The sequence below is a fragment of the Melospiza georgiana genome, chromosome 29 (genome assembly GCF_028018845.1).
Source record: "Melospiza georgiana isolate bMelGeo1 chromosome 29, bMelGeo1.pri, whole genome shotgun sequence".
Taxonomy (NCBI): Eukaryota; Metazoa; Chordata; class Aves; order Passeriformes; family Passerellidae; genus Melospiza; species Melospiza georgiana.
In genome coordinates this window covers 5,082,757-5,108,732 of record NC_080458.1, presented here as the reverse complement: position 1 = coordinate 5,108,732, position 25,976 = coordinate 5,082,757, and the positions used below count along the sequence as shown (strand labels likewise).

At 64.1% G+C, this 25,976-nt stretch overlaps 4 protein-coding genes across 4 annotated transcripts; all 4 read right to left on the bottom strand.

Annotated features, from left to right (window-relative positions):
• Positions 1 to 639: 639 nt before the first annotated feature.
• On the bottom strand, positions 640 to 5,655 carry DHH (desert hedgehog signaling molecule). Its single transcript, XM_058042152.1, has 3 exons — positions 5,344 to 5,655; positions 3,758 to 4,019; positions 640 to 1,307 (listed from the first exon to the last, which is right to left on the bottom strand). The coding sequence occupies exons 1-3, from the start codon at positions 5,653 to 5,655 to the stop codon at positions 640 to 642; spliced, it is 1,242 nt and encodes a 413-aa protein (XP_057898135.1).
• A 2,645-nt stretch (positions 5,656 to 8,300) lies between these two features.
• On the bottom strand, positions 8,301 to 12,975 carry LMBR1L (limb development membrane protein 1 like). The gene is made up of 17 exons (XM_058042147.1): positions 12,904 to 12,975; positions 11,442 to 11,526; positions 11,133 to 11,169; positions 10,860 to 10,999; positions 10,669 to 10,772; positions 10,470 to 10,596; positions 10,317 to 10,385; positions 10,102 to 10,166; positions 9,915 to 9,990; positions 9,733 to 9,816; positions 9,483 to 9,559; positions 9,324 to 9,401; positions 9,132 to 9,205; positions 8,937 to 9,027; positions 8,712 to 8,778; positions 8,460 to 8,621; positions 8,301 to 8,377 (listed from the first exon to the last, which is right to left on the bottom strand). The coding sequence occupies exons 1-17, from the start codon at positions 12,973 to 12,975 to the stop codon at positions 8,319 to 8,321; spliced, it is 1,467 nt and encodes a 488-aa protein (XP_057898130.1). The 3' UTR covers positions 8,301 to 8,318.
• Positions 12,976 to 13,692: 717 nt separating this feature from the next.
• Positions 13,693 to 17,707, bottom strand: LOC131094503 (tubulin alpha-1B chain). Its single transcript, XM_058042145.1, has 4 exons — positions 17,625 to 17,707; positions 15,916 to 16,138; positions 15,681 to 15,829; positions 13,693 to 14,864 (listed from the first exon to the last, which is right to left on the bottom strand). Exons 1-4 carry the CDS (start codon positions 17,625 to 17,627, stop codon positions 13,884 to 13,886), a joined length of 1,356 nt encoding a protein of 451 aa, XP_057898128.1. The 5' UTR covers positions 17,628 to 17,707; the 3' UTR covers positions 13,693 to 13,883.
• A 3,158-nt stretch (positions 17,708 to 20,865) lies between these two features.
• On the bottom strand, positions 20,866 to 25,070 carry TUBA1A (tubulin alpha 1a). Its single transcript, XM_058042146.1, has 4 exons — positions 24,968 to 25,070; positions 22,978 to 23,200; positions 22,738 to 22,886; positions 20,866 to 22,025 (listed from the first exon to the last, which is right to left on the bottom strand). The coding sequence occupies exons 1-4, from the start codon at positions 24,968 to 24,970 to the stop codon at positions 21,045 to 21,047; spliced, it is 1,356 nt and encodes a 451-aa protein (XP_057898129.1). The 5' UTR covers positions 24,971 to 25,070; the 3' UTR covers positions 20,866 to 21,044.
• Between the last annotated feature and the right edge of the window lie 906 nt (positions 25,071 to 25,976).

The following is a 25,976-nucleotide window of genomic DNA, read 5'->3' as shown; positions in this document are numbered from 1 at the left end:
GTTTTGGGGTGTTTTTGGCATCTTCCCAGCTGGGTTTGACCCTCCTGGGCAGGGTCTGGTGCTGCCTGGCTGGGGTGTGACAGGCACCAAGCCCACCCCGGTGGTTAATAAAGTTTTGGGGTGTTTTTGGCATCCCCCCAGCTGGGTTTGGCCCCCAGGAGGAGTTTTGACCCCCCTGGCTGGGGTGTGACAGGCACCAAGCCCTCCTCAGTGCTTAATAAAGTTTTGGGGTGTTTTTGGCATCTTCCTAGCTGGGTTTGACTCTCCTGGGCAGGGTCTGGTGCTGCCTGGCTGAGGTTTGACAGACACCAAGCCCACCCCAGTGGTTAATAAAGTCTTGGGGTGTTTTTGGCATCCTCCCAGCTGGGTTTGACCCTCCTGGGCAGGGTCTGGTGCTGCCTGGCTGTGGCACCAAGCCCACCCCAGTGCAGTGGTTAATAAAGCAATAAATACCAGCGGGGTCTGGGCATGGAGACCCAGCCATGGGGGGCTCCAGGACACAGCACAGGGACCACCCCATACCCCCAGGCAGTGCTGAACCCCACCCTCCCCACAGCACTGGGGGTACCCCTATCCCTCCTCCCCATGCCCAGGGCTGTGTGTGGCATCACCTGGCAGAAACGGGGGGGCAGGCACCCCCTAAAGCTGCAGCGCCTCGTGGCCCAGCACGCCCCCGGCCAGCCGGTAGAGCAGGCGGGAGTACCAGTGCATGCCCACCTCGGGCACGGTCCCGTTGCCCACCTCGGCGTGGGCAGGCAGCAGCGAGAGGAGCCCGTGGAAGAGGCGCAGAGGGGCGAAAGCTCTGTGTGCCCAGCGGTGGCTCTCCAGCACCGCGTAGCAGGATGCCAGCACCCCGTTAACCAGCAAAGTGCCCTGAGAGGTCAGGGGGGCAAAAACCCCCACTCCATCCTCCCGAGAGACCCTCAGCACCCTGGTGGGGCGCAGGCCCTGCCCGCCAGCCCCGTGGGCCAGCACGGCGTCGCCCGGGCGCACGCGGCGGGCGAAGATGGGCAGGAAGGCGCCGGAGCCGTTCCCTTCTCCCCGAGCTGTGAACACCAGGTGGGACGGGGTGAGGAGCAGCCGCTGAGCTGGGCTGGCTGTCTCGATGGCCACGAAGGAGGCACGCTGGCCCAGGTCCCGGTGCAGGAAGAGCAGCACCTCGGTGGGCACCAGGCGCCCGCCCGGCTCGGCGCCCAGCACCCGGTCACCGCGGCGCAGCTCGGCCAGGCCCCGGTGCTCCCCGCTCTGCAGCGTCACCGTGGCGTGGCCGGGGAAGCAGCCGCCGGTGCGGACGGCCAGCGAGTTATCTGCGAGGATGGAGAGAGTTCTTGGTGGCACCTCCACCTCCAGAGGGGAAACGGCGAGCGCCGGACCCCCCAAAGCACCCCCAGGAACAAAGGGGGTATTTTGATTTTTCCTCCTGAATGCTGCAGGGCCCCTTTGTCCACCCTGCACTGACGCCCTTTGTTCCGGGCTCCAACGGTGACATTTATGGCCATTTTCACTTTCTGTCAATTGGCACTTCTGGGCTGGATGGCAACTGGAGCAACTCTGGGGCTGTGGGGCTGTGGGGCTGCATTGCTATTCCCCTCACCAGCAGCTGAACCACAATTTTGTCTCCATCTGGCCAAAATTTGGAGGGGAAAATCGAGTTTTTGCCACTCAGGGGGACAAGTAGGACAGGGGGAGCTGGGCTGGGGTTGACACCAACCAGAGCAATAATCCCACACAATTCACTTTCTGTCAATTGGCACTTCTGGACTGGATGGCAACTGCTGGCTGGAGCAACTCTGGGGCTGTGGGACTGCATTGCTCTTCCCCTCACCAGGAGCTGAACCACAATCTTGTCTCCATCTGGCCAAAATTTCGAGGGGAAAGTGAGGATTTTGCCAATCATGGGGCCAGGAGGAGCTAGGCTAGGACTGACACCAACCAGAGCAATAATCCCACACAATTCACTTTCTGTCAATTGGCACTTCTGGGCTGGATGGCAACTGCTGGCTGGAGCAACTGTGGGGCTGCATTGCTATTCCCCTCACCAGGAGCTGAACCACAATTTTGTCTCCATCTGGCCAAAATTTGGAGGGGAAAATGAGGTTTTTGCCAATTAGGGGTCCAGAACGAGCTGGGTTTGGGCTGACACCGACCAGAGCAATAATCCCACACAATTCACTTTCTGTCAATTGGCACTTCTGGACTGGATGGCAACTGCTGGCTGGAGCAACTGTGGGGCTGCATTGCTATTCCCCTCACCAGGAGCTGAACCACAATCTTGTCTCCATCTGGCCAAAATTTCGAGGGGAAAGTGAGAATTTTGCCAATCATGGGGCCAGGAGGAGCTAGGCTGGGACTGACACCGACCAGAGCAATAATCTCACACAGATCCAGGACATCAAGGGGGAGCAGCAGGGCTGTGAGCTGGGATGTTTATGGGAATTACAGCCCCCTGCCTGGTGGGGAGCAGGAGCTGAACCACAATTTTGTCTCCATCTGGCCAAAATTTCGAGGGGAAAGTGAGGATTTTGCCAATCAGGGGGCCAGGAGGAACTGGGCTGGGGCTGACACCGACCAGAGCAATAATCCCACACAATTCACTTTCTGTCAATTGGCACTTCTGGGCTGGATGGCAACTGCTGGCTGGAGCAACTGTGGGGCTGCATTGCTATTCCCCTCACCAGGAGCTGAACCACAATTTTGTCTCCATCTGGCCAAAATTTGGAGGGGGAAATGAGATTTTTGCCAATCAGGGGGCCAGAACGAGCTGGGTTTGGGCTGACACCGACCAGAGCAATAATCCCACACGGATCCAGGACGTCAAGGAGGAGCAGCAGGGCTGTGGGCTGGGATATTTATGGGAATTACAGCCCCCTGCCTGGTGGGGGGCAGGAGCTGAACCACAATTTTGTCTCCATCTGGCCAAAATTTCGAGGGGAAAGTGAGGATTTTGCCAATCAGGGGGACAAGTAGGACAGGGGGAGCTGGGCTGGGGCTGACACCAACCAGAGCAATAATCCCACACAGATCACTTTCTGTCAATTGGCACTTCTGGGCTGGATGGCAACTGGAGCAACTCTGAGGCTGTGGGGCTGTGGGGCTGCATTGCTATTCCCCTCACCAGCAGCTGAACCACAATTTTGTCTCCATCTGGCCAAAATTTCGAGGGGAAAGTGAGAATTTTGCCAATCATGGGGCCAGGAGGAGCTAGGCTAGGACTGACACCAAGCAATAATCCCACACGGATCCAGGACATCAAGGAGGAGCAGCAGGGCTGTGAGCTGGGATATTTATGGGAATTACAGCCCCTGCCTGGTGGGGAGCAGGAGCTGAACCACAATTTTGTCTCCATCTGGCCAAAATTTAGAGGGGAAAATGAAGTTTTTGCCACTCAGGGGGACAAGTTGGACAGGGGGAGCTGGGCTGGGGCTGACACCAACCAGAGCAATAATCCCACACAATTCACTTTCTGTCAATTGGCACTTCTGGGCTGGATGGCAACTGCTGGCTGGAGCAACTGTGGGGCTGCATTGCTATTCCCCTCACCAGGACCTGAACCACAATTTTGTCTCCATCTGGCCAAAATTTGGAGGGGAAAATGAAGTTTTTGCCACTCAGGGGGACAAGTAGGACAGGGGGAGCTGGGCTGGGGTTGACACCGACCAGAGCAATAATCCCACACGGATCCAGGACATCAAGGGGGAGCAGCAGGGCTGTGGGCTGGGATGTTTATGGGAATTACAGCCCCCTGCCCTGCTGGTACCTGCTTTGACAGAGACGTGGATGTGCGCCTTGGACTCGTAGTAGACCCAGTCGAAGCCAGCCTCCACGGCCAGCCGTGCCAGCATGCCGTACTTGTGGCGGTCACGGTCGGACGTGGTGATGTCCAGGGCTCTGCCCTCGTAGTGCAGCGAGTCGGGGAGGTGGTGCCCATCTTCATCCCAGCCCTCCGTCACCCTCAGCTTCACCCCCGGCCACATGTTCATCACGGCGATGGCCAGCGAGTTCACGCGCTCCTTGCAGCGCTGTGGGGACACCGGTGTCACCCTCGGGCGTGACAGACAGACAGACAGACAGACAGACACCAGGGCTGTCCCCAAAGGGGCTGCCCCCACCCAAAGGGGTGCACAGAGGGTCACGGCCAAGCTTGCCCCCCGTGGCTGGGTGCGGGTTGAACTTTAACGGGGTCCCGTGATGGAGCTGCTCTGCTCAGCCGGGCACAACGGGCACGGGAGCGGGACGGGCACCTCGGCGGTGTCACCTTCCCCGCGGCCACCGCTGGGACTGATTAACCTGCTGGGGGGGGCTGTGAGGCAGAGCTGGGGGCGGCTGACCCTGAACCAGCCCCAAATCCGGGCTGACCGAGAGCAGGGCGGTTCCGGGGTGCCTCTCCCCGTCAGCATTGGGGTGCAGGGCTCGGAGCCGCCCCTGTCCCCCCCGCATTTGCTGATGTCCCTCAGTGCCCCAGTGTCCCCCCTCCCTCCCCCGTTCAACAAAGCGGCTCCGGGAGCGCGGGCCCGCGGGGGCGGAGTGCGGGGCGCGGGCCCGGCCGTGCCGGGAAGGGGGGGCAGGAATGCGCTCGGCCCGGCCCGGCCCGGCCCGGCCACAATAGGCGCCTTCCAGCCCGGAGCTGACCTCAGGCCCCGGGAATGCCGCCGCGGCCACAAAGGGCCCTTTCAGCCACCCGCAGCCCGGGCCGGCTCCGTGCCCGCGGCTCCGCCGCCCCGGCCCCGCCGCCTCCGCCGTCCCGGCTCGCGGGAGCTGCCGGCGCCGCCTGGACCACTCTCAGCATCCCCCGTCGCCATGGCGACCGCGGGGCCGCCCCTCGCCATGGCAACCGTGAGCATCCCGGCGGGCTCGCGGCGCGGCCCGGGCTCCCGCCGCCCCGGTTTCCCGCCGAGCAGAGAGAGGGGTACCGGGGCCTCCCCCTCCACTCTGCCGTCGGGGCGCTGGGGGAGCGGAGCCGCTGGTACCGCCGGTGCCCCCGGTGCCGCCCCGTCCCGTCCCGTTAATCCCCGACGGTCCCGCCTCGTCCCGGGGCTCCGGTGCTGCCGCGCCGCTGCCATGGAAGGGAGCGGGGCACCGGGGCGGGGTACCGGGGTACAGCACCGGGAGGGACCCTGCGCCCCGGGAGGATCCGTGAGCCCCGGCATGACCGGCGCGCCTTGGAGAGCATCGGTGGCGACCGGCAAAGCTCCGTGAGCCCCTGAGCGCGTCGGTGCCGACTGAGAAACGTCCACGGGCCCCGTCGAGGGTCGCTGTGATCCCGCCCATCCCCCCCGCCGCCCCCCGCGCCCCCGCGCCCCCGGGAGCGAGGCCGGGCCGGGCCGGGCCGGGCGCAGCCCCCACCTCGGTCATGAGCCGGTCCGCCCCCGTGTTCTCCTCGTCCTTGAAGATGATGTCGGGGTTGTAGTTGGGCACCAGCTCCCTGAAGCGCTCCGAGCCCCGCAGCACTTTGCCCTCCGCCTTCCCGCTCGCCCCCAGCGTCTGCTCGGGCACGTTGGGCACGAACTGCTTGTAGAGCAGAGGCGAGAGCTGCCGCCGCCCCAGCCGCCGCCGCCCCACCGGGCCCCGACCGGGGCCGCAGCCCAGCACCGGCGCGGCCAGCAGCGAGGCGGCGAGCCCGAGCAGGACGAGGGCGAGCGGCCTCCACCGGGGCATCCCGCCCGCCGGGCCCCGCTGCCTCCGCGGCTCCCGCTCAGTCACCGGGGGAACGGGCGGCCGGGGCGGGCATGGTCCCGGTGCGGCGGCCCCGGGGCTTTTAGTTGGTCGTGGTGCCAGGGGCGGGTCGGCGCCGTTTCCTTCTCACACCCACGGTCCCGGCGCTGCTGCGGGATCCGTGGCCGCTCGGGACGACTGACCACCCCCCCCCCGGTAACCCCCCCGCCGGTGCCGCCACCCACTCGGAGCGCCGCCGGTTGCGCGCCCACGGTGTCAGCACCCCCCGGCCTGCACCCCGGTCCCGACACAGCCCCAGCCTTAGGGAAAAGCCTCGCGGAACGGTGTGTCAGCACCGGGCACCGGCATCCAGCTCCGGGCACGGCCCTGGCACTGCCACCGGTTCCTAAGGCTGCCCTGGGACCGGCACGGGTCTTGCTCCCCGTTCCCGTCTAAATCCCGCGTTCTGGTGCCGCCTCCTCTCCGCGGTCCCTGCGCTGCTCTCCGGTACCGGAACCCTCCCTTATCCCATCCGAACGCCGCGATTCTGGTCCTGGCACCTCTCCTGTCACCGCCTGCTGGCACCGGGGACCCCTCACTCCCCGTCCCGGTCCTTCTCCTCCTCCCGGTCTCCCTTGCACCGAGGACCCTCCCTATTCTGAGGCAGTGCCGCCGGTGTCCGCACCTGCTCCGTCCCCTTGGCACAGCCCCGCTCCCGGGACCCGCTCCCTGGCACTACCCCGCTCCCCTCTGTTCTGTCCGACCCACGGTTCCGCTCCCCGTTCCTGGCCCAGCCCCCGGTACCGGCTGCCTTGGGTGCTGATCGGCACCGTGCACCGCCCCGGCCGGGCTGCCCCCACCGCGGCCGCTCGGCTCCGGCGCTGGGCAGCCCCGTCGGGCCCCGCCTCGGAGCCGGCCCCCGGGAGCGGCGGCAGCGGCGGCCACATCCCCCGGGGCCGCCCCCACCGGGCTGCCCTGCCCCGGCCGGCCCCGCCGCGCCCCGGCACCGGGGCACCCCCGGAACGGGACCGGGGCACCTCCTGAACGGCACCGGGGCACTCCCGGAACGGCACCGGGGCACCCCCGTAACGGGACCGGGGCACCCCCGTAACGGGACCGGGGCACCTCCTGAACGGCACCGGGGCACCCCCAGAGAGGGACCGGGGCACCCCCAGAGAGGGACCGGGGCACTCCCGTAACGGGACCGCGGCACCCCCGGAACGGGACCGGGGCACCCCCGGAGTGGCACCGGGGCTGTGCCAGGGCTCCGGGTACCGCCGCGGACGGGGCTGGGCTGCTCCGGGACTGGCACCGGGCTCCGACAGTGCCATGGGCACCCCCGGAGCGGCACCGGGACCGCGCCCCCAGCGCTACCGGCGGAGCACCCGAGGGCACGGCGGGCTCCGGGGAGGACAGGAGGCAGCAGCGGGGTCGCGGAAGGTCGGGAATGGGTCGGAGGGGGGGTCCCGGTCCCCTCCCAGCTCCCCCGCAGCCCCGGTGCCAGCCCGGGGTGACTGGGAGGGGAGCAGGTCGCGGGGAAATCGCGGGCACCGATGGCCTCATTTCCTGCTATATAAACCACGTTTCCTGCGCTTCCTGCTCGGCCCCAAGCCGGGGGGGGGGCGGCCGGGGGGGGGGCCTGGGCCCCCCAGCCCTGCCATGGAGGGGCGGGGGGCGGCCCCAGGCGGGGCAGGATGGGTGGGGGGCCGGTTCCCCCGGTTCCCCCGGTTCCCGGGGCAGTTTCCGTTGTGGCTGCACGACCCTCGGTGCCGGGAGGTGAAGCCTCTGCTTTGCCCCTCATGTGGGGGAGCTCAGGCCGTACCCCGAAGCCTCCCGAAGCCCCCCAACACCGCCGAGGTCAGCAGGCAAGGAGTTGCCCTCGCTTGCAGCCCTGCCTGGAAGAAAGCTCGTTAACCCCAAGCAGGAAGAGGGTTAATTATGTCCCCATAGGGCCCATGAGGAGGGGCAGGACTGTGACCCCCCCTCCAAGGCAGGGACACCCCACCCCTGCCCCTTTCCTACTCAGCCCTGCCCTTGGCAGGAATGAAACCCCAATATTTTTATATAAAAACCAGTCACTATTTATTTCTCCAAACAATTCCTGTTGTAACAGACCCAACATACACACGAGGAGCTGGAGAAGGGGGGGGATTGTCCCCTGCACCCCAGGCCTCCCCATTAGGGACCCCCAAAGGCCTCAGGGTGGCCAGGGGACAACCAGTGTCCCCCTGCAGCCCCAGAGTGACACAGGGGTGGGGTGTGGAGCGGCTCCGGGCACAGGACAGGTGGGGCAGCATTTCAAACTCAACCAGACCCCAGGGAGCAGCCAGGGGAGGTCGGGGTGGTTGGGGGGGTCCCAGCCATTGTTGCACGAGGTATGTAAATGTGGGGGTGGGGCGGGGGGGGCTGCAGCCAGCACAGCCTCGGGGGGGACCCCACACCCCTTGGGGACGTGGCTCAAGGCCAAGGCTCAGCAGCACAAGAGCTGAGACAGAGCAGGGGGGGCGCGACCCTAAAGGTGTCTCAGCTTTCCCTGAGGGGCTCTGATGTCCCTGAGGCTCCAGGCGCTGTCAGGGCCAGCTCTGGGGCTGGCAGCCACCCTGGTGGCCACCACAGTGAGGAGAGAGGAGGGGGACACGTCCCTGTCCCCCCGCTGTCCCCCAGCCCTAGCTGGGCTTGCTGCGGGTCCTGCAGCGCGTCACGGGCAGCGGCAGCTTGTGCAGACCTGGACACGGGGGAGAGTGTGAGAGCCAGGCTGGGGCACAGGGGACACCCCAGCAGCCACCCCTGTGTCCCCACGTCCTCACCAAAGGCACGGATGAGCTCGGCCTGCACTGCCCAGGAGACCCTTTTGACCAGGCACAGCGTGGTGAGCCCAGCAAAGCCCATGTTGTACAGGAAGACGATGTAGAAGTTCCCCAACCAGTTGAAGCGGCCAAAATCCCCCAGGAGGTCAAAGCGGGTGATGCCTGCACAGGGTGGGGGTACATTGGTCAGGGCACCCCCATTTTGGGCTCACCCCCATGCAGGCATCACCCCGATCCCCTCTGGGAGCTCACCCAGTGTCCTGGAGAAGACAGGCAGGGCTGAGCTGAGCACCAGCAAGGAGACGCAGTTCCCAATGATCTGGGGAGAAGGAGGAGGTTTGGGGAAGGAACTTTCCAGATGCCAGGGAACCACAGAGGGGTCCTGGCACTGTCCTCCCGTGTGGGAGGGACACACAGAGTAGGGAAAGGGTCTTGCACCCCCACAGGAGCCCCCCAGCCCCACCCTGCTGCTCCCACCTTGGTCAGGGGGGTGCCCTCCCTCTCTGGCAGCAGCCGAGTGAACAGGGGGGAGCTGTAGAAGCCCACGACAGAGGAGAGCATTAGGTAGCTGCAAAGAGTGTCAAGGAGGAAAACAGCGTGGGCTGGCACTGGGAATAATGTTGGGGACACAGGGGACATGGCTGGGGACACAAGTGCCCGCCTGAAGGATACAAAATGAGCACGACCTGCAGCGCAGCTCCAAAGGAACCAAAGATGGAGAAGGACACCTGGCCCAGGGACGCATCCTGCCGGAAGAGGAGGGAGCAGGTTGGGGAGGAATGGCCCCCAGAGCTGCCAGGCACACCACCCTGAGCTGTGCCATGCCCCCAGGTGGGTAGGGGGATGCTCCTTGTCGGTGGGTACCTGGATGCCCCTTGGCATGGCAGCATCGTCCAGCAGCAGCTCCAGGACGTGGAAGCAGACAATGAGCACAGAGATGCCCTGGCAGGAGCAGGGAGGGAGTGAGGGTGGTGCTGAGGATGGCGACAGCACCCCCAGCTCCCCTGAGAGCCCTGAACTCACTGTGAGTGCCAGCAGGCCCAGCATGGCCAGGGGGTAGCCCAGGTTCCGCTGCCAGGGCGATGCTCGGTGCCGCAGCTCTGTGGGGAGGAGGTGCCCAGGTGAGAGGGCGGCACAGGGCAGGAGATTGAGGGGCCAGGATGGGGGTTGCCAGCCCCCAGCCCATCTCCCTCCATGGATTTCCAGTGCCCAGTTCTCCCAGTGCCAGGCTGGAGGGCACCCAGTGTCCCCTTCCCCTGCCCAGGCTCCTCACCCAACTTCCTCCTCTTGCTCCGGATGGCAAAGAATTGCTCCCGTAGCATCTCCATGTCCAGATTCAGCCAGCAGGAAGCTTTGCCTGCTGGGGAGAGACCCAAGGGGCTCAGGAGGGATGAGGTGGGGTAGAGGGTCCCCCAATGTACCCCGTGCCCCCCTTTGCCAAGCAGCAGCACCCACCGGAGCGGATCCTGTGGGACACAGCGGCTTCCTCAAACCTCGTGCAGCTCAGCTGCTCATCCAGGTCCTCCAGGAGCTGCAAGGGTGGGTGAGGAGCCTGTGAGTGGCTGCTGGGCTGTGTGGATGGCAGCCCTGGGGACAGTCACCCCCAAATCTGGGGCAGAGGGATTGTGGGGTGACGCCTTACCCGGGGTTTCACCAGCAGCTTCCCAGTGACGGTGAACATGGTGGAGAGGCCAAAGGGGGTGCACACTGTGGTGGGAGGAGAGGCTGAACAGGAGGTGTCCCATCATCCTACCCCTCCTCACACCCTCAGAAGGATCCTGGAGACTTCAGCCACGAGCCATGACCCCCTCCAGACCCCATCTGGATGGAGCAGAGCCTCGTGAGGACACAACTTACACAGCAGCAGCAGGACACCGAAAAGCGAGATGCAGGAGTAGAGGTAGGGCAGGTAATATTCCCAGAGATCTGCAGAGACAGCAGGATCAGGCCAGTGGCAACAGAAACCCCTTGTTCCACTCAGTGCCAGGGTCTAGAGCCCAGCTCACCCACCGTAGAGTGACTGGCGACTGGCAGCGTCGTTGCCCACGATGGCAGATGCCACCCAGACCATGCCCAGCACCAGCAGGGTCAGCAGCAGCAGCACCACCGAGGTCTCGTACACCCTGGCCATGATGCCCTGCAGGAGCTGGGTTAGCAGGGAGTCACAAAAGTGGGGGACAGGGAGGGGGACGAGTGCAGGATCACCCACCTTCTTGGATCCTGCAAACCCCTCTGACTCGGTGAAGAAGTAGGCAAAGGGCATGAGGAAGACCAGGGACAGGTTGGAGAAGAGGAAAACCAAATTCCAGAGGCCTGGAAGAGGGGGGACAGCATGGGGTGAGCTCCCAGGCAGGGCAATGCTAACCCCAAAGATTTCGGGGACACCCCAGGGTCACCCACCATGGATGAGGGAGCCGTTCAGCCACTGGATGTAGTAATTCTGGGGGAAGGAGAGCAGCACCTCGTTGCTGATGATGGAGAAGGGCAGGAGCAGGACAGCACCCAGTGCCACAGCCAGGGTGAAGGTACAGAGCCCCAAGCTGCCACGGGGACAAGAATCACTCTGGGTCAGGCTCCCTCTGGCTGTCACAATCCCAGTTTTACCCCCCAGCACACAGGACATGGTGTCCTGGCTGAGGAGGAGGATGAGGAAGGGGACAAACAGGAACTCACGCAATCCTGTTGACAGCGGCGTCCTCGTCATCGTGAACTGTGGGGACAAAATCCCAAACCAAAGGGCTGGGGGAGAGGCAGGGCTGCCCAAAGCATCCCCCCTGCCCAAGTTCTCCCCTCTCCAAATGCTGCAGAAATCCTCCCAGGGAATTCTGGCTTTGCTCCCACCTAGGGCAGCAACTGGTGTCACATTCATGGTGGGACTGGGGTGCTGGGGGAGGCCGAAAGCAATGAGGAAGAGGAAGAACCCTCAGAGGATGAATTTGGCTCTTGAGGGCTGCCTGGCTCTGGCAGCTCCCACCCCCTTACCTGCTGTGAAATCCGTGTGCTTCTTAAAGTGGGTTATGACAAAGTGGCAGAGGATGTAGAGGCTGGCAAAGAGCAGGGCACAGATCTGTGGGCACAGGAGTGTGGGCATGCCCTGAGGGGATGCTGCCAGCCCTGGGGCTTGTCAGCTCCACCCTATTTGTTTTTCCACTCCTGGTTCCACCCCACTGGTGCGCTCAGACCTCTCTGTTCAATGGGCACTGCACCCAGGGCTCACACATGGGTGCCCACAACCTGGCACAGCACCCAGACCGGGGTGGGGGAGCTGAAAACCCACCCAAGATCAGCCCGTGCTGGCAAATCTGTGACCCCCGTGGGACATCCCTGATCTGCTGGATCCCACAGCCCTGGCCTTGCTGGCAGAGCCACGAGGGCAGCCTTGAGTCAGGAGCCAAGGACATCTGCGGCGTCCCCGCTGCCCCCGCTGGAACGCCGAGGTCAGGCCAGCGCAGGCAATGTTCGGGGAACACGGCGACCTTTCATCCCTCTGGGAACGCGGCAGGACGAGGAAAGGTCGCCTGAATCCTCCACCTTGGCACAGGTGCAGCGGGAAGCAGCAGTGGCACCTCCCTGCTGCCTGCCTAGGGGTGCTCCGAGCCCACCTGAGGGTGCCCAGGATGTGCCAGTGGGGTACAGGGAGCCCCCAAAGCTGGTCCAGCTCTGCACTCCCAGAGGGGCAGCACCCAGCAGGTCCTTCTGCTCCTGCTCCCACCCAGTGAAGGGTCTCAGGCCACAGATTCCCTCCTGCCATGGGCTGTACCCCACAAACCGATGCTCTGCCTGCTGGGGGGACCCCCAACTCCTCCTCTACTCAGTGAAGTTGGGCTGAGTAAGTTTTGTCTGCCAAACCAGCAGCTCCTGGCTGAGATGTAGCACCCCAAGATGGAGGTCTGGGGGCTCCAGGGCCACCAGCTCTGCCCTGTAGGCACCAAATGTGGCTGTGCCAAGGTAGCGCTGGCACTGCTGGTCACAGCCCCCTTGGTTGCCGTGTCCACAGCACCCCCAAGGCCCCTGGGAGATGCCAGGACCGGGACATCCAGGTCACCCCCATCCCTGAGCAGAGGAGCAAACCCAGCTGTGTCCGAGGTTTAGGGGCTCTGTGGGGTCCTGCTGGCCTGGGGACAAGGACAGAGCCAGGAGCCTGGCACGGGGCTGGCCCGCTCTGACACCACCACAGCGCTCCCAGCACGACGGGAGAGCGGCTGGCACTGCTGGAACCGGCAGAGGGGTCGCGGCAGGAGCTCAGGAGGGTCCAGCCCTGGCACCCCGATATCTGTTGGGCACACGCGGCCGCGGCGGCTCTGGCCCCGATAAGCGCGGGGTGTGGAGCCCTGCCACAGCCGCGCGATCCCGACGGTCCCATGGAGAGCTGCGAGCTCCGAGCCACCCTTCCCATCTCTCCCCGCCACACCGATCCCTTTCCCCGCCGCCCCCGGGCACTCACGATGCACTCGCGGACCCTCTCGTGGAAGAGCTGCTCCCGCACGGCCAGCGCGTCCTGCTCCACAGGGGCCATTCTGCGGCCAGCATGGCAGGGCCGGGCAGAGGCAGGGCAGGACGGCAAGGCCGGTACCGCCACGCCGCTCCAGCCGCTCCGGTACCGTTCCGGTAACGCCGCTCGGAGCCCGCCGGGTCCAGCCCAGCGCCGCCGTTGAGGCCCCGCCCCTCCTTTGGCCCCGCCCCCTACGCGCTACAAAGTATCCGCTCCCTCACGGGATGAACGGCCAGGCAGGCCCCGCCCCCTGCCGCCTATTGGCTAAGAGGCTTGAATGAGGCGGAGCTCATTGGCTGAAGTGCGGCGCGCCGCGCGCTGATTGGCGGAGCCCGCCCGCCGCCGCTCCCACGGGCCGGCGGCCCCAGTGCAGCCACCGGAATTAGGAGCAGGGATGGAGTTAATCCCGGGCCGGGGATAATCCCGGGTGTGTTAATCACGGAGGGGGTCAGGGCTGAGCTGCCGAGCGCGGGGGGCACCCGGCAGGGCACGGCCCCGCTCATAGGCAGCACATGAAGGAGCGCAGCAGCACTCAGGGTGAGGCCCCACCCTGTGGAACCCAGCGGATGTGGGGGCATCACCCCCCCCAGCCCTGCTGGGCAGCTAGGGTAACAGCGGTACCATGCCAGCTGCCCGACTGGGCACAGACAATAGGGACAGTCTGTTCCCATGGGACGGGGCCAGCCGGCCCGGGTGAGAGCGGGCACTGACACAGAGGGTTTGTATCCGACACAGCGTAGCTTCTCTTAAAGCCTTTTATTCACAGACACGGTAAAATCACAGACACATGGAAAATCTGCATGATCACATCCGAGAGGGCAGCACATCCCTGGCCGAGCCCACGGAGCCAAACCCCACGCAGTGCACAAGGAAGCTCAAGTGTTTGAAGCAGACATTTCGTGGACATGCGACAGCGACAGAAGGAACCCAGTTTAGTATTCCTCCCCTTCCTCCTCTCCCTCCCCTTCCACAGAATCCACCCCCACCTCCTCATAATCCTTCTCCAGGGCTGCCATATCCTCACGGGCCTCCGAGAACTCGCCCTCCTCCATGCCCTCCCCCACGTACCAGTGCACAAAGGCCCTCTTGGCGTACATCAGGTCAAACTTGTGGTCCAGGCGGGCCCAGGCCTCGGCGATGGCCGTGGTGTTGCTCAGCATGCACACAGCCCTCTGCACCTTGGCCAGGTCGCCGCCAGGCACCACCGTGGGTGGCTGGTAGTTGATGCCCACCTTGAAACCAGTGGGGCACCAGTCCACAAACTGGATGCTACGCTTGGTTTTGATGGTGGCGATGGCGGCGTTGACATCCTTGGGCACCACGTCCCCGCGGTACAGCAGGCAGCACGCCATGTACTTGCCGTGCCGAGGGTCACACTTGACCATCTGGTTGGCCGGCTCAAAGCAGGCGTTGGTGATCTCAGCCACCGAGAGCTGCTCGTGATAAGCCTTCTCAGCAGAGATAACCGGGGCGTAGGTGGCCAGAGGGAAGTGGATGCGGGGGTAGGGCACCAGGTTGGTCTGGAATTCTGTCAGGTCGACGTTCAGGGCTCCGTCAAAGCGCAGAGAGGCCGTGATGGAGGACACGATCTGGCTGATGAGGCGGTTCAGGTTGGTGTAGGTGGGCCGCTCGATGTCCAGGTTGCGGCGGCAGATGTCGTAGATGGCCTCGTTGTCCACCATGAAGGCGCAGTCGGAGTGCTCCAGGGTGGTGTGGGTGGTCAGGATGGAGTTGTAGGGCTCCACCACGGCCGTGGACACCTGCGGGGCTGGGTAGATGGAGAACTCCAGCTTGGACTTCTTGCCGTAGTCGACAGAGAGGCGCTCCATGAGCAGGGAGGTGAAGCCAGAGCCGGTGCCACCGCCAAAGCTGTGGAACACCAGGAAGCCCTGCAGCCCTGTGCACTGGTCAGCCTGAGAGGTTGGGAAGGAGAAAACAAGACCAAACTGTCAGGAATTCTGAACTTCAGCTGTTACTGAAGTTGCTGACTTGCCCAGGAAGACACATTATTTCCCACAAGGATTTCAGAATTTTGGGGCACCGCTGTCCATTCCACTTCCAGCCACAGCACCCTGTGATCCAACATGACCTGCCCTCAGGAGAAGGGACCCCTCCCTGCCCCCTCCCTTCAGCTGCTGCCTCCTATGACCCTGGCAATCTGCTTGGGGGAAGGGGCAATGCACAAGAGCTGCCCCAGCAAGAGTTAAATACTCAGCACAGATGCTTATAAGCAGTTGGTCAAGCAGGATCAGCATCCAGATCAAGGAGAAACCTCACATGACCTTAAAAAGGGGTAAAACAAGGTTTTTCCAGGGATTGAAATGACACAGAATCCCACAAGCCCCATCACACCCCTGGAACATGCCAAGATCAAGGTGAACATCCTGTGCTGGTGGGGTTGCAGAGCCTTGAAAAAAGGGATTCAAGTCAAGGGGAAGGCAAGGGGCTGATCCTGATCACTGAGAGCATCCAGACCCCATAGGGAGCCACCATGTGCTGCAGGCTGACACAACAAATCCATCCAGATCCTGGAGGCACAACAGGTCCCACCAGGAATGCATGAAGTCTCTCCTGTCACAACCCAGGCCTGATCCCTCCTGGCACAACTCTCTGCCCTAAAGTGCTGATGGGGCTGAGAAGGACCTGCCCAGGCACACGCGGAGCTTCCCTTTGTCCCCACATCCCCCGCAGGGACAAACCCACCCCACGAGCCCCCCCAGCGCCCCTACCAGCTTGCGGATGCGGTCGAGCACCAGGTCGATGATCTCCTTGCCGATGGTGTAGTGCCCGCGGGCGTAGTTGTTGGCCGCATCCTCCTTGCCCGTGATCAGCTGCTCGGGGTGGAAGAGCTGCCGGTACGTGCCCGTGCGCACCTCGTCTGCGGGGACAGCCCCGGGCCCCGTTAGCAGCCGGCGCCCGCCGCCAGCGCCCGCCCCGCCCGCCGGCCGCCCCCCGCGCGCTCACCGATCACCGTGGGCTCCAGGTCCACGAACACGGCCCGGGGCACGTGCTTGCCGGCGCCCGTCTCGCTGAAGAAGGTGTTGAACGAGTCGTCCCCCCCGCCGATGGTCTTGTCGCTGGGCATCTGCCCGTCGGGCTGGATGCCGTGCTCCAGGCAGTACAGCTCCCAGCACGCATTGCCGATCTGCACGCCCGCTTGGCCCACGTGGATGGAGATGCACTCGCGCTGCGGGGGCACACGCCACTGGGTCACCCCTCTTGTCCCCCCCTCAGCACCCACCGGGCTGGGAAGGGTCCCTCCTCAAGGCTGGATGGAGGCAGATCCTGCCCCAGGTGCTCCCGTTGTGCTCAGCTTTGGGGGTGCCATCCTGCTGCCCCTTCGCCAGGAGCTGAGACCCTGCACCAGTTGGTGCCCTTCACCCTGCACACCCCACAGAGCCGCCAATTGGGGTTCCTCAGGGTTAATGCTGCTCCCCACTACTCCCAATCCCCAATGAGACAGGGACACTGAACCCCCCTGTGCAGGGACAGGGACACCCCCACATCCCAGGGAACATCTCAGCGTGCTCAGCTCCGATGCTCCTATCCTGCCCCTCCCGGCAGCTACGACCCTGCCTTCGGTGGGCTGAAAAGATCTCACAGGGCCTCAAGCTCAGCACCCCCAAACCCCACTTGTGCCCTAGTGCCACCCCAATGAGTGGCTGAGCTCTGCTGGGGCCACCCAAGATCCGAGGAGCGATCTGTAGGGTGACATCCGTGCTTGGGAACAGACCGCAGCCACCTGTGGGGATGCCACCACCCCGCAGCTGCCACCATCTGCTCCCAAATGGCGCCCGGGGAGGACATTTTCCAGCCGGGCAGCCTGGGCAGGGCGAGGTCGGGAGGAGGAGGAGGAGGAAGAGGAAGCTGAGCGCTGCAGCAACTGACCCGGATCGGCGGGGATGGGCCGGTGGCGTCACCCCCGGAGGGTCGCGCACATTCCCGGCCGCTCCCTGCACATTCCCCACCTGCTCCCCGCGTTCCTCCCGCCCGGGCCGGGGGGAGCCCGTGGTTTGGGGGGGGTCTGGAGCGGAGGGTGACCCCCATGAGCCATGGAGGGGGATGGGGATCACCGGCTCGGGTGGGGGGGAAAATGGAATTTTGTGTTTCGGGGCAGAGCGAGGTTGTGTGGGGGGGTGGGTTTAGGATGGATTTAGGGGGGAAGGGTGGGTATGGGGGGGGGGGCGGGGCTGTGCCCAGGGCGAGGGGCGGGGCTGTGCCCTCGCCGCGCGCCTTCCCGCGCGCGGGAACGGTAACGGTCGGGCTGACCCCGCCCCCAGCGGTGGGCTACCGGAGACCACGTGCGGCCACCGCAAGAGCGCCGTGACCCCCCCCCCCCCACGAGATTCTCCCTCCATCAAGGACCTCATCCTCCATCCCTGCTCAACACCCCCATCCCCTCCTCTACCCACCCACGTCCCCATCCGTACCACCCATCCCCTCCCAACTTCCCGACATGGTGCCCCCCACCCTTTTACCCCTCCGCTTTATTTCATTTCCCTGCCCCCCCGAAATCCATCCCCCCCGCCGCCACTCCTTCCTCCTCCTCTCCTCACCTCCCCTCCGCACCCATTTCCCCCAATCCCCCGCGCCCCCAGACCCATCCACGCTCCTCCTCTCCCCCTCCATGCCCCGAGCCCATCCCCCGGGATTTTGCAGCCCCTTCCCCTCACCATGGCTGCGGCTCGGTTACTCGTCCCGACAAGCAAGGAATCGACGCAAGTACCAGCTACCGCCGCCCCCGGGCGCCCCCATATATACCGGCCCGGGGGGCGGGCCGAGCGCCCCCGCCCCGCGCTCCTATTGGCGGCAAAACCCATCCATCAACGCCATCGCATCGCTGATTGGCTGAGACGAGTGGCGCGCTCCGCCTCCTCCGCCCTCCGCGCTGCGGGGCTTTTTGAGGGGGGGGGTAGAAACGGGGACCCTCCCGCCGTGGGGTGCAGCGCCCTTCACCCCCCCACAGCTTGGAGAGCGGGGTACGGGGGGGGTCTGACCCGCCTATGGTGCTCTGTCCCCCCGATAACGCGTTTGGGGCGTAGAATGGGGGGGCACAGCCGTTCCCGCCCGTTCCCCCCCCCCCTCTTCCGCCGCCCCTCCCGCCCGGTGCGGCTCCGCTGCGGAGGAAAACTGCGACATGGAGCGGGGGTGGGGGGGGGGGAGCGGCGGCCGCACGTGCTGCCGCGCCCGGTGTCGTTCCCCGCCGTCCCCGCGTTGTTAATCGGCTTCTCCTTGCCGACCCCCCCCCATTCCTATCCCTGCCCCATCTGCACCGCTCTCCCCCCCCCCCACCCCCCCAGGATTATCTGCACCCCGGGGGTCCCTCCCAGACCATCTGCAGCCTGAGCAGCCCCCCCCACTCAGCACCCCCCCCGGCCCAGCTGGACCCCTGGGTCCCACCGCCATGCGGATGTCCGGGCTCCCCCCGCGGGGTTCGCACATTTTGGGGTGAGGGGGAGGATGGACCCCGTTTTTCAGGGTGGGGCTTTTCTCACCACCGTGAGCGCCATAAAACAGGGGGCGTCCCACCGTGCCCCCCAGCATGGAGCAGCTCCGTGCCAACGGAGAGCACCGGGGGGATGGGATGGGGGTGGGGGCATCCCCAACCCCCACTTAATCCGCGCAGCTATTTGCACCCAATAATCCCCTTCCTGTTTTGCCAAGAGCTTTGCGGAAAACCCAGCGGCCACTTCGGCAGCACACGCCGCTGGGGTGGGGGGGTGGGGGGGGAGAAAAGGGGGCTCCGCATCCCCTCCCCGGGGGTCACCGGGGCAGCCGAGCCCAACAACCGGCGCTGGCTCGGTTGCAGCATCCGCCGCAGCTGCATTGCAGCGCTGACGTGGCTTCCCCGCCATTTGCCTCGCTGCCCGCGTGTCCGCATGGCCGCTCCGGTCCCACCGGGAAAGAACCGGCTGCCCCCCACCCCCCCACCCCCCTTCAAGCTGCTCCCACCCCGGTGTCAGTTTGGAGGTCCCGGGTGGGATTTGGTGCTGGAAGTGCTGGTGCCGGTTCTGTTTGTGGAATGGGTGTGCTGTGGAGGGGGGGGGTTTGTTACACACACACACATCCACCCCCCCCCGAATTCCCCGTGCATCACGTCAGCTCTGGAATGGTGTTAGGAAGTGTTTTGGGTGGCTGAAAAACCGAGCAAAAGCAGGTTTAGCGTTAAAGTGAAAGTGCACAAAATTCACCGGTGACTTCCCTCTGTGTTCCACCGGTGACTTTCCCTCACTCAGAAGTGAAAGACGACAGAGGAAAATGCGGCTGAAATTTAAAATCGATCTGTGTAAAACTAGATTTGGCCAAAAATTATTTAAAGGGAGGCTGGAGATAGGAAAATAATGATCAAATGGAATAATAATCGAGATCTTCCCACTGAGTCAGAAGGGGCAGAATGGACCCCCTGCCCCATTGTCAAACTGAGCCCTGGGCTTTACCAACAGTTTAAGACCAAAGGTTTAAGAGCACTTAATCCAGAGCTTAATTTAAATCATTTACCAACAGATTCATATAAAATTTACTATAGGCACAACAGTAACACTGTTACAGGCCTATTTTATTTATGAATCTAAAGCACTTAAGAAGGAATCCGAGATCCACGTTCCTGGGACATTTGCTGTAAATATTCACCCTTGCACACACACATACCTGAAGAGCATGTGCAGATGTAAATACCTGTAAAAAATCCACCTTGAGTTCAGTATTGACATCAGTGCCTTTGTGTCTTCTCAACAGGCCAAGGGTCGAGCCCCAGCTCTGGGGGATCAGCCCAAGCTCTGCTCACCCTCCAAGAATCCCAAACTTGTGAGTTCACCACCCCTGAGAGTTCTCCTGCTGAACCCAGGGGGGGGTCTCACTATTTTAACACTGTAAATGTTGGCTTTTTAGTAATCCTAATTTTCTGTCCAGGCTACAATTTGTATCTTCCTCTGAAAGCTCCATAACAAACATGTTGTCGCACTTGGGTTGTCCTTCAGAAAAACAAATTACTTCCCAAGGCTGTTCCTTAGAATCAAGGAATTGGTTTGACAACAAAAAATTCCTGGGAGCTGCTGGACTTGAGGAGCTTGGCCCTGGTGCTGCTCATCAAAGCTTAGCCTGAGCTCAGAGTGCAGAAGAGGGAGGGGTGCAGGACACAAATGAGGGTCCCAGAACACAAACGAGGGTCCCAGGGGTCCTCCCCAGCTGCATCACCCTCTCAAGTTTCACTCTGCATTCAGCTTCCCCTTCATTATTTATCCCTGCGTGGAGCCGTGAGGGTCAGGGTGAAAGGAGAGGAAAGGGAGGGTGAAGAGGCTCCCCCCCCATTCAAGAGGTAAAAAGAGAGGGAGGGTGAAAAGGCTCCCCTCATTCCAGGAGGCTGAAATGACATTTTCCCCTCCCCCTCTGTGGCTGGGACCAACAGGGCCAATTCCTCATCCCTCAAAGAGCCAGAAGAACTTGAGGACACAGTGGCTGGATAAAAGAACCCTCATCCCCAGCACTCTCACCCACCCGTGGTGGGCAGAGCTCCCCCTCCCCATCCCCAGGGTAATGCAGCCCCTCCCCTGCCCAGGATGAGGAGGTAGCAGAGATACCAAAGATTTCTGTTAAACGGGGGCCTTCAGGCTTCTCCAGCCCACCCTGAGGAGTTCAGACCCACAATGTACTTGATTCCTGGTACTGAAATATCCAACCCTCTCCACTTCCCCAGCACTTGGTTGGGGTGGGGGTACAACACCGAGCCCACCAGGATGAGGAAGGAGCATGGGTTTGGGAGGACTCAGCACCCCAAAATCCCCAGCACACGCTCAGGGACAGGGTGGAGACCCTGAGTGGGGACAGGGACTGCAGGGCCATGTCATGTGCAGGTGGGGACAGCGTCAAAGCCAGGCAGGGACATTGCCACAGGGAGTGAAGACACCAGAGGCAGGGTAAGACAGGGAATGCTTTTTATTCAGACCCACAGGAGAGGACGGGTGGGTCCATCACAGACTTCTTTCCCATTGAAGCACAGACCATTGACAGGACAGAGCGCGGCGCACACACTGCTACAGACCCCGCGGGGCCTTCAACTAATTTATGTTCCCTGTTCCAGCAGCACCCTCGTGACTTTAGTATTCCTCCCCTTCCTCCTCTCCCTCCCCTTCCACAGAATCCACCCCCACCTCCTCATAATCCTTCTCCAGGGCTGCCATATCCTCACGGGCCTCCGAGAACTCGCCCTCCTCCATGCCCTCCCCCACGTACCAGTGCACAAAGGCCCTCTTGGCGTACATCAGGTCAAACTTGTGGTCCAGGCGGGCCCAGGCCTCGGCGATGGCCGTGGTGTTGCTCAGCATGCACACAGCCCTCTGCACCTTGGCCAGGTCGCCGCCGGGCACCACCGTGGGTGGCTGGTAGTTGATGCCCACCTTGAAACCAGTGGGGCACCAGTCCACAAACTGGATGGTGCGCTTGGTCTTGATGGTGGCGATGGCGGCGTTGACATCCTTGGGCACCACGTCCCCGCGGTACAGCAGGCAGCACGCCATGTACTTGCCGTGCCGAGGGTCACACTTGACCATCTGGTTGGCCGGCTCAAAGCAGGCGTTGGTGATCTCAGCCACCGAGAGCTGCTCGTGATAAGCCTTCTCAGCAGAGATAACTGGGGCGTAGGTGGCCAGAGGGAAGTGGATGCGGGGGTAGGGCACCAGGTTGGTCTGGAATTCTGTCAGGTCGACGTTCAGGGCTCCGTCAAAGCGCAGAGAGGCCGTGATGGAGGACACGATCTGGCCTATCAGCCTGTTGAGGTTGGTGTAGGTGGGGCGCTCGATGTCCAGGTTGCGGCGGCAGATGTCGTAGATGGCCTCGTTGTCCACCATGAAGGCGCAGTCGGAGTGCTCCAGGGTGGTGTGGGTGGTCAGGATGGAGTTGTAGGGCTCCACCACGGCCGTGGACACCTGCGGGGCTGGGTAGATGGAGAACTCCAGCTTGGACTTCTTGCCGTAGTCGACAGAGAGGCGCTCCATGAGCAGGGAGGTGAAGCCAGAGCCGGTGCCACCGCCAAAGCTGTGGAACACCAGGAAGCCCTGCAGCCCTGTGCACTGGTCAGCCTGAGAAGTTGGAAAGGGGAAAACAAGACCAAACTGTCAGGAATTCTGAACTTCAGCTGCTACTGAGTTCCCCTGGAAGGAAAATTTTCCTCCCAGGATCTCAGGACCTTCCCACCAGGTCCACGGAAAGGGACCCTGTCCTGCAGGGATTTGAGGACACTCTGTAGAGACAAAGAGGGCCATGTTTACTCCTTCCTCTCCGTGGCCTCACCAGGACATTTGGGGGCTTTCCAGCAGCAGAGCCAGAGTCAGCAGGATGGGGACAGGGTCACACTGACTCACAGTGAATCACCCAGTAAAGCTGCTTGGCCTCTGGGGTGAGGCAGTGCCCAGGGGCACCTCAAAGGGCAGAATTGCCACTGGCTCAGCAGCAGAATGGAGACCAGTTTGGCCGTGAACTGTCACGGCCACATGACTCTGGAAGGGACCGGTTTGGGGCTGCCCGTCCCCAGCACACGCAGCTGGACTCGGCCACGTCAGGAGCCAAGTGGGAACAAAGAGGGAATTGCCGAGCTCAGCACCGGCAGCGCCCGGGGGCTGCGGCGCTGTGGAGCCGCTCCAGCTGCCGGCCAATGGCAGCCACTGCACAACAGGATTAACATTAATTAATAAATTAAATCTAAACCCAACCCAGCGAGTCTGCAAGGGAGAGCGAGACAGAATGGAGGCTTTGTCCTCCTCGCCCGCCACCTGCATCCCCCAGCGCCCCTACCAGCTTGCGGATGCGGTCGAGCACCAGGTCGATGATCTCCTTGCCGATGGTGTAGTGCCCGCGGGCGTAGTTGTTGGCCGCATCCTCCTTGCCCGTGATCAGCTGCTCGGGGTGGAAGAGCTGCCGGTACGTGCCCGTGCGCACCTCGTCTGCGGGGACAGCCCCGGGCCCCGTTAGCAGCCGGCGCCCGCCGCCAGCGCCCGCCCCGCCCCGCCCGCCGGCCGCCCCCCGCGCGCTCACCGATCACCGTGGGCTCCAGGTCCACGAACACGGCGCGGGGCACGTGCTTGCCGGCGCCCGTCTCGCTGAAGAAGGTGTTGAACGAGTCGTCCCCCCCGCCGATGGTCTTGTCGCTGGGCATCTGCCCGTCGGGCTGGATGCCGTGCTCCAGGCAGTACAGCTCCCAGCACGCATTGCCGATCTGCACGCCCGCTTGGCCCACGTGGATGGAGATGCACTCGCGCTGCGGGGGCACACGGCACTGGGTCACCCCTTCTTGTCCCCCTCCCCACGTGTGGCACCAGCCCAGCGCTGTCACTGAGCTGGGAGGGGTCCCTTCCTGTGGCTGGATGGGGTCAGATCCTGCCCGGACACACCCATTGTTGTGGGTCTGGGGGTGCCCCCAGTGCAGGCGTGCCATCCTGTCCTGTGCCCATCGCTGCTGGCACCCCGCCTGTGGGGGATGGCGAGCTCAGCACTTGTGGCTCATCCTGCCCGGAGGGACTGGGGCTGCGCCCAGGGTGAGACAGGAGCCCCGGGGTTGCCATCCTGCCCCACCCTGCCCTGATGGGACCCAGCAAAGCCCCAGCGTGGCTCAGAACCTGCCCAGATGAGACCCAGCAATGCCCCAGGGTGGCTCAGAACCTGCCCAGATGAGACCCAGCAAAGCCCCAGCGTGGCTCAGCACCGTGGGCTCCTCCTGCCCACCCGGGTCCCCATCGAAGCAATGCCACGCCCAGTGCGGGACTGGGGGGGTCCCATCCTGCCGTGCTTCCATTTCTAGTGCGGGATGGGGTGCTCAGCACTGGGGGGACACATTCCGCCCTGCCCACCCCTCACCAGGGACAATTTTTCCCTCTTTATATCGGGGCCACGCCCAGCGCAGGCTGAGGGCTCAGCACCGCGGTTTGCGGGGGGGAAAGAGGGTCCGTCCTGCCCGGTTTAACGGGAGCCACGCCCAGGGACGGACAGCGGCTCGGTACCGAAAGATGGAGTCCCGATTCTGCCCCTTTCATGCCGTGCCACGCCCAGTACGGGCTTAGCTCCGGGGACCCATCCTGCCCGGTTTAACGGGAGCCACGTCTGGTTCGGGCTCGGGGCTCGGTACCGGCAGCCATCCTGTCGGGTTTAACCGCGTCTCAGGGTTTCATCCTGCCCGGTTTAACGGGAGCCACGCCCGGTGCAGGCTCAGGACTCGGTCCCGGGGGTCTCATCTTGGCCGGTTTAATGAGAACCACGCCCGGTGCGGTACCGTGGATCAGCGCCAGGGATCCATCCTGCCCGGTTTAACGGGAGCCACGCCCTATGGAAGCTCGGTGCCGAGTCCTGGGGGTCTCATCCTGCCCGGTTTAACGGGAGCCACGCCCTATGGAAGCTCGGTGCCGAGTCCCGGGGGTCCTATCCTGCCCGGTTTAACGGGAGCCACGCCCTATGGAAGCTCGGTGCCGAGTCCCGGGGGTCCTATCCTGCCCGGTTTAACGGGAGCCACGCCCTATGGAAGCTCGGTGCCGAGTCCCGGGGGTCCTATCCTGCCCGGTTTAACGGGAGCCACGCCCTATGGAAGCTTAGTCCTAAGTCCCGGAGGTCTCATCCTGCCCGGTTTAACGGGAGCCACGCCCGCTACGGGTTCGGGGGTCCCGGGGGAGACAGGAAGACCCTTCCAGGCCCGTTTAACCGGAGCTACACTCGGGGCTGGGTCCCGGGCGGGCGACACATTTTACTCGGTGTAACGGGAGCCACGCCCGGTGCGGGGGGAGTCTCGGCGCCGAGGGCTCATCCCGGGAAGGGCGGACGAAAAGCCCTCGGGAATGGAGATCCGGAGGGGGTTGGGAACCAGAGAAAACGGCGAGACGGGGGCCGGGGTGGGGGATGAAAACCGGAGACTACGATGGGAGGGTGGGGATTGGCACCGGGGAAAGGAAAACCACGGGGCCAGCAGGAATGGGGGGGACAAGGGAAGGGGGACGGTGGGATTAGAGACAAAAACCCCGACCCCCCCGCACCCCCTCACCATGGCGGCGGTCGGTCCGGGGCGGTCTCACAGCCCGACGCTGAGGCGGTCGATGTAAGAGGCGCGGCGGAGCGCGGGGTTCGCTGCGGGGCTTTATAGCGGCGGCGGGGCGGGGCGGGCGGCGGGGCCGGGGGGGCGGCGGCGCGGGCGGCAGCGGCGCCCATTGGCGGCCCGCAATGAGGTAATGCCCCCCCGCCGCCGCAGACAAAGGCCGGGCGGTGCGGGAGGGAGGGGGGGGACCCGGGGGCTGCGGCGGCCGCGGCCCGGCCCCGCCGCCGGAGGGGCCCCGGCTGTGTCCTTGGCACCGTCCCTGCCACGCCCCGGTGCCCGGGCTTGGCTGAGCCGGCGGTCACGCTCGGGTCCCCATCCCACGGTCCCCCATCCCCCCACGGCCTCTTTCCCCCCCGTTTTTCCCGTTCTCTCCCACTGCCCGGAATGGGTCTCTTGGTCCCGGGGCTCCCGGTACGCGGGGTAGAACCACGCCCTGGTCCCCATCCCCGGGGATGCAGCCCTCCGCCGAGCTCCCGGTTATCCCCGGCCACACCCCGCTCCCCGTTGTTCCCAACCCTTGTCACGCTCTGGCCCCCATTCCCAGCCAGCCACGCCCCGGTGCCCATCCTCAGTGCCGCTGTCCCCATCCCCGTGCCCATGCCCAGGGGCACTGTCCCCATCCCTGGCCGTGCCACAGTGCCCTGGTTCTCAGCCGTGTCCCTGCCATGGCCCCGCGCCGTGCCCAGCCCTCCCAGCGCCTCTTTGTCTGCTCGGGCAGTGGGAACCAGCGCCGCGGGGCCCAGCCGGGGGACAAAGAGCCATCCCCCGGGCAGCTGGGGACGAGCGGGGCCGGGAGGGGGTGAGGGACAGCGGGAGGACACAGGCGACAAAAGCCCCCAGGGCAGTTTAGGGCTGGGGGGCTCGGGAAGAGCAGCAGCTGCTGTGCGGCAGCTGGCGCTGGGGACACAGCTGGGACACTGGGACACGCGTCCCTTGGCCACCCTTCCATCTGCTGCAG